The sequence below is a fragment of the Mirounga angustirostris genome, unplaced genomic scaffold, assembly GCF_029215605.1.
Source record: "Mirounga angustirostris isolate CCGP_5_RB_7025 unplaced genomic scaffold, mMirAng1.0.hap1 SCAF_3, whole genome shotgun sequence".
In the NCBI taxonomy this organism is placed as follows: domain Eukaryota; kingdom Metazoa; phylum Chordata; class Mammalia; order Carnivora; family Phocidae; genus Mirounga; species Mirounga angustirostris.
Window position 1 is genome coordinate 11760689 of NW_026991711.1, and position 14627 is coordinate 11775315.

The 14627-nt window shown below is 39.1% G+C and overlaps 1 protein-coding gene across 1 annotated transcript in view; it reads right to left on the reverse strand.

The window, feature by feature from the left end:
• Positions 1 to 14627, reverse strand: part of TM9SF2 (transmembrane 9 superfamily member 2) — a 58657-nt gene that overhangs the window by 13162 nt on the left and 30868 nt on the right. Inside the window, exons 10-12 of the mRNA XM_045869656.3 lie at positions 8334 to 8466; positions 4955 to 5074; positions 1690 to 1747 (exon numbers count right to left, since the gene is read on the reverse strand). Of these exons, the coding sequence (XP_045725612.1) occupies positions 1690 to 1747; positions 4955 to 5074; positions 8334 to 8466 (311 nt within the window). The remainder of the gene's footprint in view (positions 1 to 1689; positions 1748 to 4954; positions 5075 to 8333; positions 8467 to 14627) is intronic.

A 14627-nucleotide genomic window follows, 5' to 3' on the forward strand; every position in this document is an offset into this window, starting at 1 on the left:
GGAGAAAGAGAAAGATGCCAGAGATTAGGAGGAATGTCTGAAAGGCAAGATTCTGAAGGAAATCACAGCTGACTTGTCCTGGGAAGAAGAGACACTTCTTTAGTTGACAAAGGATACAGTTTGAGAAAAGCATCTAAAAATCTGAATACAACATGAATGGCTGAGAAGCATGCCATTCTTTACTGGAGGTAATTATCTGAGAGAATCTTTATCCCAAACATGTATAAACAACGCCAACTATTATCAACTCTTTCATTTCTGGCCTGCAAATGGAATTCCTGGTTTCTAAATTTAACTTTTGGCTTTCACTATTGCTGCAGACTGCTCAGAGGCTGGTTCTTGTCCACCCGAAATTGGGAGTTGGGAAGAAAGTGGGTTCTATTTCTAGGACCATACACCAGTCAGGTACGTGATATCAAAAGCTATCCTCCAAAGGGTCACAGTTATTTGTTTTTTTATGTGATCGTTGTTTTTTTTTAAACGCTTGCTACATATTACTCTACTTAATGGAATAAACTCTAAATAAAGGGGTGATACTTTAAAACAGTTTTTTATCTTTGAATTATAGTTGGCATACAATGTTATATTAGTTTCAGGTGTACAACAGTGATTTGACAATGCCTATCCATTGCTCAGTGCTCACCATGGTAAATAAAGTCACCATCTGTTACCATTTAATGTTAGTACAATATTATTGACTATGTTCCTTATGCTGTACTTTTCACCTCTGCTGCTTATTTTACAACTGGATGTTTGTACCTCTTAATCCTCTTCATCTATTTTGCCCATCCCCCTCCCCTCCAGCAACCACCAATTTGTCCTCTGTATTTATGAGTCTACTTCTGTTTTGTTCATTTATTTTTAGATTCCACATATAAGTGAAATCTTATGGTATCTGTCTTTCTCTGTCTCACTTATTTCACTTAGCATAATACCCTCTAGGTTCATCCATGTTGTCACCAATGGTGAGATCTCGTTCTTTTTTTTTTTTATAGCGGAGTAATATTCCATTGCATGTGTATATGTATTCACACACACCACATCTTCCTTACCCCATTCATCTATGAATGGACACTTAGGTGGCTTAAAACCGGCAATACTTTTGATAGAAATCTAAAAATGTTCGCTTGCCTAAACTATGTTCAGGTGAAAACCCCTTCTTGTGATTAGGTCAAAAGCTTTCAATGCAGCCTTACACAACAAAATGCCAGACCAACTTACATGGGCTAAGAAACAGACTTTTAAGAAAAGGAATGTAACAATTTCTCATGTGCAAAGATACTTTTTCCAGGGATGCCTGGGTGGCTAGCCGGTTAAGTGTCTGCCTTCAGTTCAGGGCATGATCCCAGCGTCCTGGAATCAAGTCCCGCACCAGGCTCCCCGATCAGCGGGGAGCCTGCTTCTCCCTCTGCTTGCTGTCCCCCCTTCTTGTGCTCTCTCGCTCTCTGACAAAATAAAATCTTAAAAAAAAAAAGAGAGAGAGATACTTTTTCCAGATATGGCATGTGGCGGTCACTGCAAATGTTTATTAAATACTCACTTTTTATCCCTTTTTAAAAAATTAAGTTCATTTTCTAGGGTACATGGTTTAGAGACAGAGAAGATTCAAGACTTAAGAGATCGAAAATTTGGGAACTAAATTTTATGACTATGTAAGAAAGTTACTACTGAAAAGTTACTATTACTTACCCAGGACAAAGAAATGATGTCAATAAAACATTTGTTTTCCACTTCTCACCTCCAAAGGCTGTAGAAGAAAACAAAAGTGGGATAACACAAAGACTTCTCTTCAAAGCAAACCAAATGGCCATATATGTCTAGCATTAAACAAATTTTCAGACAGCACTGGGTGCCCACTCCTAGAAAATCACACCAGCAAATGATGATAATCCCCTCCACAAGTGATCCAGATCAGAGATGCACATCACAGCACTTCCCTGGATAAGCCCTGCTCTCAAGATGTTTGCTTCAGCATAATAAATCTAATATCAAAGGAAGGTCATCAAGACTACTTCTTTTCTAATTTTTTTTTATTTCAAAATAAAACAAACCCTTAAGCTCTAGGCCAGTTTGAATCCATGGGACTGGGTAGAGAAAGGGCATACTGGGGATTCTCCTTTACCTTGTAGCCAGTTTCAGAATTTGTTATAAAACTAGGAACCCTCAAGCCTAAAGTGCAGCACATTTAAATTTCCACAGCAGGTCTAAATCTTTAGGATTCCTCTGGCATTGCAGTTTTGGTAGGGGGTTTAAGTGGGGATGGGGAGATCAGCGTGTCAGATTAGGTGACTAAGAAGAGTGAAAGGGTTTTGGCCACTTCACAGAATTTGCTTATGAACTTGTTAATCTCCTTTCACCCTAATTTCTTTTCCCCACTAAAAAAAAATTTTAAAAATATATAGAGTAAAAAATGAAAGTACTCCCTGCTTCCAGTTTAAAAGTTGGAGATAAAACTGGCTGAGATGTGAGAACAGCTTTGATTTTTAAAAAAAGTTTTAATCGTTTATAAGCCAAGTTTAAGTACCACTTGCCCTACAACAAAATGACAATATGTATATGATTTGAATTCACAGCATTACTGATAAAGAGACTATTGTGGAAGTATTAATTCTGGGTTTAATACAATTCCAATCAAAAGTCAAACAATCTGTATTGAAACATAAATATTCCATAAAAGGAAGTATTTTGTGACTGGGGCCACATGACAGCACCTCTTGGAATGTTCTGCCTGATTAATGCGCAGCTGAGATCTGAAGGACAGACAGGAGTTAAAGAGGGTTGCGTCTGGGCTGGGAGGGAGAATGAGCTGGAACTTTCTAGCAAAGGGAAGAGCATGGGGTGAAGTCCTCAGGCAGATGTGAAGGTACACAGCCCGTCAGAGGAACTGAAAGAAAGCTAGCGGAGCTGAGAAAGCTAGAGTGCTGCATGGGAGGCAGGAGTCCAATCATATCTCATATGCGTTAAAACACACATGACACCAATCCTCTGTCCTTTAGTAAAGGATGAAAGGAAAGAAAGAAAGAAAAAAAACCCTGACAAAATCCACAAAGAGTAAAACACAGACACACATACATATAGGATTTCATGTTTTCAGGAGCACTGCATATGGCAAAGTCTAACTAATACTTCTATTTGGGGTTGGGTCTAGCCAACCTCACTATAAGGATGTGTATGTACCCCGACTGTGTTCTACCCCAAACCTTATTCATATCAACCTTAGCTCTGTCTCATCTTCCGTCTTTGTTTTTTTCTTTGGTGGGCACTTTTTTCCCCCCTAATTTATTATTTAAGTATAACTAACACAATGTTACATTAGTTTCAGGTGTACAACATATTAGTTCCACAATTCTATACATTACTCAGTGTTCACCATTATAAAGTGTAGTCACTGTCACCATACAACAGTATTATTGGCTACACTTCCTATGCTGTACTTTTCACCTCCATGACTTATTTAATAACTGAAAGTCTGTACATCTTAATTCCCTTCATCTATTTCGCCCAAATCCCACCCAACTCCTTTCTAGCAATCACCAGTTTGTTCTCTGTATTTAAGTCTATTTTTTTGTTTTTTAGATTCCACATATAAAAAATCATATAAAATATTTGTCTTTTACTGTGCAAAAGGACAATAATATTTATTTTGGTGTAGTTCCTATTTTTTATTTTTGCTTTTGTTTCCCTTGCCTGAGGAAACCTATCCACAGATGTGTCACTAAGGCTGATGTAAAAGATCATGTACCTGTTTGCTCTCTCCTAGGGGCTTTCACATTTAATCCATTTTACATTTATATGTGTACATGGTTTAAGAAAGTGGTCCTGCTTTCCCAGCACCATTTTTTAAAGACACTGTCTTTTCCCCACTGTATATTCTTGCCTCCTCTGTCACAGATTCATTGACCATATAAGTGTAAGTTTATTTCTGGGTTTTTTATTCTGTTTCATTGATCTATGTGTCTATTTTTGTGACAGTATCACACTGTTTTAATTATTACAGTTTTGTAGTGTTATCTTGAAATCTTGGATTGTGATACCTCCAGTTTTGTTCTTTCTCCAGATTGCTTTGGCTATTCAGGGTCTTTTTTGATTCCATACAAATTTTAGGCTTATTTGTTCTAGTTCTGTGAAAAATACTATTAGTATTTTTGATAAGGATTGCACTGAATCAGCAGATTGCTTGGGTAGTATGGACATTTGAATGGTATTAATTCTTCTAATCCATGAGCATGGTATATCTTTCCATTTGTTTGTGTCTTCAATTTCTTTCATCAATGTCTTACAGTTTTCAGAGCATGAGTTTTTTACCTCCTCCCTGTCTCTGTCACTTTAAATTACAGATTACCTATGAGGTCATCTCAACAGACTTCAGGATTCCACAGTAACCCTGGCATTCGCTGACCCTGGCAAAACTGCTTTCCAAGTCATCTAGTCATAGCCCATCCTTACCCTGTGGCCCTGACACTTTTTTTCAATGAACTTTATTTTACTTTTAGAAAGCAAGAATACAAGAGATTGCAACTAATTATATTATAAAAGCAAATTAAATTATATCAGGGCTCTTTAGCATGACCTCTCTTATTTAAGAAAAGGTATTACTATATATATTACTTATTTTAGTTAATAAATCAGTGATACTCATATTATCTTCCTTTATTAGTCTATACACATTTCTATGAATGTAGCAATCTAAGTTGTTCAGCCAAACCTCTTATGTCAAAACTTAAAAGTAAAAGAACAGAGGGAATGATGGATAAGCAGCACCTAAATTTGCTTACCTCACTTTATAAACCTTTTTTAACAAAATCTAGGGATGGTCATCCACATCGCAAGCTTCTTTTATATAAAGATATGTACCTATGATACATACTGGTTCGAGAAAATCACCTACTGGCTCAGGTGCAGTGATGGAGCAGATGAGATCCCTGACGTGACAGTCAGGGTCGCTCTTACTTACACTTATAAAATCTGGCAGCGACATAGCCTGCAGGCGTGCCCAGCAGGACCCATAGGACTACAGCACAAGTCATCAGTGCTCCTCTGTTGGCAGGTGACAAAAATCCCAGGCAAGCAAAAACTAAAAAATAAGTGATTTTAAGTTACAAATTTCATTACTGCTTCCTTTCTAAAGTGACAGAAGACAGCTTTCATTTTTTAAACAAGAAACCAAATACAATTTCATGAATATATTATCTTATCATATGGTCACACTAAATCTTAGCAATATTTTAAGGTACTACATCAACAGGATAACAAAGCAAACTCTACTTTGAATATTTCTTGCCGGGGTCCGTAAAACCCCACCTTTCCTATTATCAGGGAAGGCTGACTGGGTGCTCACGAGTGCTTTTAGCTCTTCTGATTCAAGTATAGCTGCTGCTTCTTTTTTTTTAAGAGAGAGAGGAGGAGGGAGGGAGAAGGGGAGTGGGAGGGAAGGAGGGAGGGAGAGAGAGAGAGCGCGCGAGCATGAGTTGGGGAAGGGGCAGAAAGGGGGGGGCGGGGAGGGGAGAGAAAGAGTCTCAAGTAGACCCCCGTGCTGAGCACAGAGCTGATGCAGGGCCCGATCCCATGACCCTGAGATCATGATCTGAGCTGAAACCAAGAGTTGGATGCTTAACCCGACTAAGCTACCCAAGTGCCCTGTCAAGTACAGCTTTTTTAAATTAATATGAATAAAGATATTCCCACCATGAAATAGTCCCACTTTTGTTCCCTTTAAAATAATACTGGGGCGGGGGGTGGTGCCTGAGTGGCTTAGCCGGTTAAGTGTCTGCCTTTGGCTCAGGTCATGATCCCAGAGTCCCAGGATCAAGCCCCGCATTAGGCTCCCTGCTCAGCAGGGAGTCTGCTTCTCCCTCTCCCTCTGCTTGTGCTCACTCTCTCTCTCTCAAATAAATAAAATCTAAAAATAATAATAATAATAATGGGTCCTCTGTGATAAAAAATACTTTATAACATTCAAACACAAAAGACAAGACAGAATCTAATCAATGAATAAAACAAGAGAATAAAGATTTCATAGTACCATTAGCTTTCTGAACACAAGTTACTGAAGGACTTGGTCAATAACTTGGGGAAATTCTGGCTTCTACCTTTATTTAGTTGGTTGGTTTTATTTGTTCTTCCTTATATAACCCACCTGACTAATAAGAATAAAAATGTTATATTTGTAAAGATTCCTGGTTTTAAGCTGGGATTCAGAAGTTATGACTTTGCTCAGTAAGAAATCCAAGTGGCTTTCTAATCCCAGGAACAAGAAAGTTCCCAGTGTTTCCGTGGTGTACAGAATCAAGCACATGCCCACCCATACCTGATCAGCACCGACTAAGGGGCAAGAGGAGAAACTCATAAGTAGGAAACCAACCAGGGTAACTTTAGAAGACCTATCAGAATTTCAACCAAAATGCATCCCCCACCATTCTCCCCAGAACTGAGAAATGGACTGTTCTGAAGAAGAAAGTTCATATTTGAACATTTAAGGAAAATGATCTCTAGGCTCTCTGAAACTTTCCTTCCTCACGAATTCACTTTCTAGCAGACCCCCAACAAGAACGAGATGATGACAGAAGGCAACTCCCAATAAAATTTTCAAGCAGGGGACGCCTGGGTGGCTCAGTTGGTTGAGCGTCTGCCTTTGGCTCGGGTCATGATCCCAGGGTCTTGGGATCGAGTCCTGCATCGGGCTCCTTACTCGGTGGGGAGCCTGCTTCTCCCTCTGCCTGCCGCTCACCCTGCTTGTGCTCTCTCCCTCTGACCAATAAATAAACAAAATTAAAAAAAAAAAAATTTTTTTTTTCAAGCAGAATTCTATCCTGAAGCATCCAGGCTGCTCTAGCTCTATCCTGGCTCTGTGGGGATCTAATGCCTTCATGCTATCCTCTGGCTGTGTCCAAACCTCTGTCATGATGCCTTCTCCCAACCTACCCTCTTCGGTATAATATACTTAAGAATTCTAGGCCTACTCATCATAGCTGCATCTCCTTACCAAGTAGATAAAGATACATGTTCTAGTTAATCTTCAGATTAGTCTTCAAAGTAAGCCTGAGGTGTAAATCAGTGGTTCTCAAACTTAGGTGCCAGACATTTGGAAGTGAGAATCCTCTTTGTAAAGTATTTATATATTTCCATCACAAAAACGTGGAATAATTTTACTAACATAAAATGACTTTAGTATTACATATTTAATATGCAATCAAACATAAGGACAGATGTTCATTAAAAAATTATTAAAAAGGGCGCCTGGGTGGCTCAGTTGGTTAAGCGACTGCCTTCGGCTCAGGTCCTGATCCTGGAGTCCCTGGATCGAGTCCCGCATCGGGCTCCCTGCTCAGCAGGGAGTCTGCTTCTCCCTCTGACCCTCCCCCCTCTCATGTGCTCTCTCTCTCTCAAATAAATAAATAAAATCTTTAAAAAAAAAAAAAAAAAAAAAAAAATTATTAAAAAGTCAGGGATTTCTGAATTCTTCCAGTAATAATTCGTTACTGTTCATCAGTAGAAGGCACCAATAAAGGAAACATAAGGAAAATAAAAGCAAAATTTAGAAAACTCTATTCATAAACCTTTTTTTCTCTTACAATAGGAAAACTGCAGAAATACTGTATTCCCATACAGCAGCCTCAGAACCACCCCTGTGGCTGATCAATAACTCTATGGGGGGAGGAGGGGCTATTAAAAAAAAAAAAAAAAAGACTGTCTTAACTGACAAAAATTTAAGTAATAACATTTTTCCCTTGCTTCCTAAATCCTTCCAAGATGAGGAAGGTCTACAAAAAGCTTCCTGCCCCATTCCCTCTTCTCCTTTTTTTTTCTCAGTGGAAGCCAAAAACGTCTTGGAATCCTAATCATACTGCTCCTGGTAGTGGGGCAGAGGCAACCTGCATGACCCTCGTTCCGAGCCACCAAGACTCAGACCCAGACGGTCTTCAGGTACCTAGTCATCTTCAGCTCCAACTCCATGACAAAGGCTTGGTCTCTATGCAGCTGTAAGGGAGATGTGAGGTCAGTTTTCCGGCACAGCTAACCCTGCCTCCAAGTAATGTATAGCCAAAGCACACAGATTTAAAAGCCAAAAGGACTCTTAGAAACAATCTAGCCTAGCTACACTTAGGAAAACCAGTTTCCACGTTTTTTGTTTTTAAGATTTTATCTATTTATTTTAGAGAGAGAACGTGTCAGTGTGCAAGCAGGGGGAGGGACAGAGGGAGATCATGACCTGAGCTGAAATCAAGAGTTGGATGCTTAACCAACTGAGTCACCCAGGCACCCTGGAAAACTGATTCTCAAATAATCATTTAGAAAAAGTATTTTCTACTTTTTAATTTTCATTGAATACTTACATAGAGTCACAAAAGTCATAATTAAAATCTGTGTCCCTGATCCAAGAAAGACTGATAGCAGCATCCCTTTTCTTGGAGGACGGAATATATCACCATGAACTAGTTTCCAGCCAAATTCTTCCTGGGCATCCTCCTAAAAAGGGAATGAAGTTGTTTAATTGACATGTGGTATCACCAGGACAGCTAGACAGTTTGTTCACTGGTGAATATGCTGATATAGAAAAATTCTTTTAAACTTACGAATGTTAGTATTTATTCCAATTCCAAAGTTTTATGAAGTTTGACTCCCAGAGCTTTATATAGTTTTCTTGAATTGCTTTTAAAGGAATGTTGTATGTTAAGGTCTATAAAAATACACTGAGAAACTTCAAAAAGGTATGTAAAATAATGTGATAGTCAAGCTTTATGATCCAACTTGATGACTTAATTTCACTCACACTCCATCCTTTTCAATCTACTTTCACCAATATCCAAAATGAGTGAATGGTATTAGGTTTCACAGCTACTTTGCTGGGTATAGTAGACTTAGCTATGAGCATATGAGTAAATTTGCCACCAGCCCTAACTGCTCCCCTGATCTCTAGACACACATACACGATTTGCCTAATCATGGCTCCACCTGGTTGTTTAACAAGCACCCTGAACAGAATTATCACAACTGAATGGATTCTCTCTCCCCATCTATACTGTTTCTGCAGCAGCAACACCGCCCCAACCCAGTCACCCAGTAGTTACAGCTCCATCTGGCCAGCAGTTCAGTACCTCAAACCTTGGAATCCTCCTTGATTCCTTGCTTTTTTTCACATCTTGAATACAGTCCTTTAACAAATCTTCAGCTCTGCCTCCAAAATATTTCAGCAGAACCCAACACTAGCCCCCAGTTCAAGTCATCACCTCTTACCTGGCTACTGTAATACACCACACTGACCTCTGTGTTCCTGCCCTTGCTTCTATTCAGTTACTTCTCAATACAGCATCCAGCAGGGTCCTTTAACCAACTGGGTGTTTTGGACCAGAAACATTGGGTCATTTATTTTCTTTCCCTCTTCCACCTTCTCCATAGTCAACCAAACAGTATTCCATCCCGCCTTCTAAACACCCGCTGTATCTGTCTGTCTAGCTCCTTTTTTTCTTTCCTGCCACCATCCTATCTCTGGGAGTTCCATAATCACCCCTGGACTAGTTTCTTTTTTTTTTTAAGATTTTATTTATTTATTTGAGAGAGAGAATGAGATCGAGAGCATGAGAGGGGGGAGGGTCAGAGAGAGAGGCAGACTCCCTGCTGAGCAGGGAGCCCAACGTGGGACTCGATCCCGGGACTCCAGGATCATGACCTGAGCCGAAGGCAGTCGCCCAACCAACTGAGCCACCCAGGCGCCCCCTGGACTGGTTTCTGTACCTTCAATCTTGCCCTGCTCTGAATGATGCTCCACATAATATTGAAAGTGATTTTCCTACATCACAAACCTGGCTATGCAGTGCTGTTTAAAATTCTTTAAGAGCTTCCCTGTGACCTTCAAATTGTATTAGTTACAAGTCCTTCAGACTCTGACCCCCACTACTTTTTCAGCCTCATTTCTCGACATTTCCTTCAGGATGCATCTCACCTCTACCCCAAATTTTCAAACTTCTACCTTTGTGCGCAGCAGACAATGCTACTGATAATATGTTACATTTACACATATTTTTTAGTATATGTGCTGCCGAAGCGAGCACTACACATATTTTTTAGTAAATATAAATCAACTAGAATTTGAAACATGGAAACTTTTATATAGGTACTAATCCTGCTCTTATAATGCCTAATATAAGGCAACAGTAAAAATCAAAATACTTTCATATACACCATGGAATTATACTCTACTTGGTCATTTTTGAGGAATGTACAAACTGAAGTTTTATTAAAAGTACATGGGTTCTGTGGGGCGCCTGGGTGGCTCAGATGGTTAAGCGTCTGCCTTCGGCTCAGGTCATGATCCCAGGGTCCTGGGATCGAGCCCCGCATCAGGCTCCTGGCTCAGCGGGGAGTCTGCTTCTTCCTCTCCCTCTGCCTCTCCCACTGCTCGTGCTCTCTCTCTCTATCTCTGTGTCTCAAATGAATAAATAAAATCTTTAAAAAAAAAAAATAGTACATGGGTTCTAAATGGATTAAATAAAATTACATTTGGGACTGACTTTAAAACAACTGAAAGGGAGGAACTGGTGGGATTCTAAAAAAGACTAAACATGAGCTGAGAACTGTTGGACCAGGGTGATGGGTATACTAATCTCTGTGCTTCTGTGAATGTTTACATTAAAAGTATGAGGGAAAAAAGTACATTCACCTCTTCTTTTAGGTGGGGTAGTATTACAGACGAGGCACCATTTCTGATTACTTTTTTACTGAATAAGCACTAAAAAATTCAGAGTTAAGTAAAAACTAAGTTTTCCATAAAGGGCCAGGTACCCTTTCTTTGGAGAAAACAAATGTGACGAGTTTCTTACTATCCTTGCAGAGATACTCTACTCATACATAAGGAAATGCATGAATACCTTTTCTCATTTTGCATAAATGGTAGCATATTATACACATTATTTCACATCTTGCTGTTTTGGCCTAATAATAAGGAGATGCCTCCACATTCGTATACACGGAATTGCCTCATTCTTTTTAATGATTACATAGTATTCTACTGCAGGGACATTCCATAATTTATAAAATCAGTCCCCTATTAATGAGTATTTGAGTTTCTTAAAATCTTTAGTTATTATAAGCAATAATATATTGTTTTAAAATAAAAAATAGCAGTAATAATAAAAACCTTTGCATCCAAGTTAGTTTCTTTTCTTTTCTTTTTTTTTTTAAAGATTTTATTTATTTGACAGAGAGAGACACAGCGAGAGAGGGAACACAAGCAGGGGGAGTGGGAGAGGGAGAAGCAGGCTTCCCGCAGAGCAGGGAGCCCGATGTGGGGCTCGATCCCAGGACCCTGGGATCATGACCCAAGCCGAAGGCAGACGCTTAACGACTGAGCCACCCAGGTGCCCCCCAAGTTAGTTTCTAAGAATTGAATTGTTGGGTCAAACTATCTACATTATAAACTAATATTGCCAAAGTGCCTTTCATAAGTTACACCAATTTACATTCTCATAAACTACGTATCAAAGTGCTCATGTCCTCAATCCACCAACACATTATCAAACATTTTAATTGCTGTCAGTGTGCCAGAGGAGCAAACAATCTTGCACTGCAGTTTTATTTTGCATTTCTCTTATTATGAATGATGTTATATCTTTTTATATGTTTAAGAACCATCTGTGTTTGTTTTTTAAAGATTTTATTTATTTGTCAGAGAGAGCATGCGCATGCACAGGTAGGCAGAGCTGCAGGCAGAGGGAGAAGCTGGCTCCCCGCTGAGCAAGGAGCACGATGCAGAACTCGATCCTCGATCCCAGGACCCTGGGATCATGACCTAAGCTGAAGGCAGACGCTTAACAGACTGAGCCACCCAGGTGTCCCTTGTGTTTCTTTTTAATGGACTCTCTTTTCATATACCATGCCTGGTTGCTTACTGGGCTGATGATTGTTTTTGTAATGATTTTAGGATTTCTTTATTTATGAGGAATTAACTTTTTGTTTGTTACATGTGTTAAATATTTTCCCATTTGACTTTTATCTTTTTACTTAATGGTATTTCTTCCTATTCAAATGTTTTTTGACATAGTAATCATAGAGCAATCATTTCTTTTATAACTTCTGGCTCTCTGTGATACTTAAAAAATTCTACCCTTCTCCAAGATTTAAAAATAACTTCTCATGTGTCCTAGTATTTTACAGTTTCACATTTTCATTTAACATAAGGAATAAGGTTGGAATCTACCTTATTTTTTAACCAAATGGCCACCCACTTTATCCAATACTATACATCAAATTTGTTTTTTCTCTGCTGATACACTTTTGTTAATCTCCAAATTTTTAGACTCATTATAAACAGAAAATGTTTACTTGGAATCTTTTTGTTCACCCATTTTTCTAAATTATCTCTTTGGGATTGGTTTTTATTTATTTTCTGCTAAAGTACTTCTATAGAAATTTCTTCAGGTCTGATCGATCGATGGATTGACTGATTCACTGCTAAAGTTTACTTCTATAGATATTCCTTCAGTGACGGTCTGTGGTCCACTACTTCTGTTCATCTGAAAAAGGTATTTCACCTTTATTCTTGAAAGATACCTTCTCTGGGTACATGATTCCATGTAAACAGTTAATTTCTCTCACTGATTTAAGATGTTTTGTCTCTGAGCTTCCACTTCCAATTTAACTGTTTTTCTTTTGCAGATGCTCGAATTTTTTCCCCCCCTACCTGATTCTAAGATCTTTTTTCTCTGGTGTTCTATGGTTTTGTCACAGTTGATCTAGATGTGGATTTCTTTTTATTTCTTCTGCTTGGGACACACTATGTTTCCTTTATCTAAATATTCCTCTTATTTTTTCATATACTTTATACTCTGTAATTAAGAGTTGTAGTATCTGAAATCTTCAGGGGGTTCTAAACATGTTGCTTATTGTAAATTTTTGTGAATTTCTAATAGATCATTTTTTTTTAGATTTATTTATTTATTTTAGAGAAGGGGGAAGAGGAGCAGGAGAGGAATAGAGAGAATCCCAAGCAGACTCCCCGCAGAGCAGAGAGTCCAGCATGAGGCTCAATCTCATGACCCTGAGATCATGACCTGAGCTGAAATCAAAAGTCAGATGCTCAACTGATTGGGCCACCCAGGTGCCCCTAGATCATATTTTATTGATCTTAAATTGGGGGAATTCTACAAACCTAAATTTGGGAGACTTTACCCCAAGAATCAGAAGGCACTTGCTAACTTAGAATCATTTTGCTCCCCTTCAAGAATCCATGCTTAATACAGGAGGAGACTTGAGGTTCAGCTCCCTTGTTAGTGACCCAAAGTTTAGTCTCCCAGTTGGTTACTTTATATAAGGACTGACTCAAAGGAGAACTCCATCCTCTTGTGCTTGCATTGTTTCCTGCTCTGGTCTCAGCTCACTTTTGTGGGGGGTAGGGTGGAGTTGCAAGATAGTCCTTGGATACCTTTTTACCTATCATGAGCCCAGCAACACATCAACAAGGCTAGTACATCAAAGAATGACTCATTCGTGCTGTGAATTGTGTAAGACTAATGAATCACAGACCTGTACCTCTGAAACAAATAATATATGTTTAAAAAAAAAAAAAAAGAAGAAGAAGAAGAAGATAGTAGGAAGGGAAGAATGAAGGGGGGGAAATTGGAGGGGGAGATGAACCATGAGAGACGATGGACTCTGAGAAACAAACTGAGGGTTCTAGAGGGGAGGGGGGTGGGGAGATGGGTTAGCCTGGTGATGGGTATTAAGGAGGGCACGTACTGCATGGAGCACTGGGTATTATACGCAAACAATGAATCATGGAACACTACATCAAAAACTAATGACGTAATGTATGCTGATTAACATAATAAAATAAAATTTTAAAAAGAAAAGAAAAAAAAGAGAATGACTCATTCATTCAACAAACATTTACTGAGCACCAACTAGAAAAGCACAGCACTGTTTAAAACACCAGAGATACTACAGTGAGTTTAACAGAAAAATCCCTCTTGCATACGTGTTCTCACTGGGAAGGCAGACAATTAACACAACAAGCAATAAAATATAGAGTACATTAGATGGTGATAAGTGCTCCAGAGAAAACTTAGAAGGTATGGATGTGTATGGGGCCAGAAAGGTGCAATTTTAATCTGATGGTCAAGAAGGTCTCACGGGGAAGATCCTATTTCAGTAATGACTAAGTAGGTAAGGGAGCCAGCCATGTAAATACCTGAGGGAGTAAATAACGTCTGAGGTAGAGAGAAAAGCAAGTGTAAAGGCCGGAAGTGTGAGACCATGCCTGCATGTCTGAGGAATACTAAGGAAGCCAGTATGGCTGGAGCAGAGTTCCAAGGGGGCACTGTAGGGCCTACAAACCACTGTGAAGACTCTGGCTTTCACTCTGAGTGAAATGGGAAGCCACTGGACAGCTGTGAGCAGGAGTGAATGATCTGAGTTATGTCTGAACAGACTTGCTCGGACCACTACAGTAAGGGAGGAAAAAGGAATGGGAGCAAGAGGGGAAGCAGGGTACCATGGCCTCTATCCCATGGCACCTTGGTACAAATGAAGAAGAAAATACCATTTGAAATTGCCAATTATGAAGAGTATTTTGAAATTATTTTAATAAAATATTTAATAATCAGTAAAAATAATGGAAAAGAGACTGTAGCGTA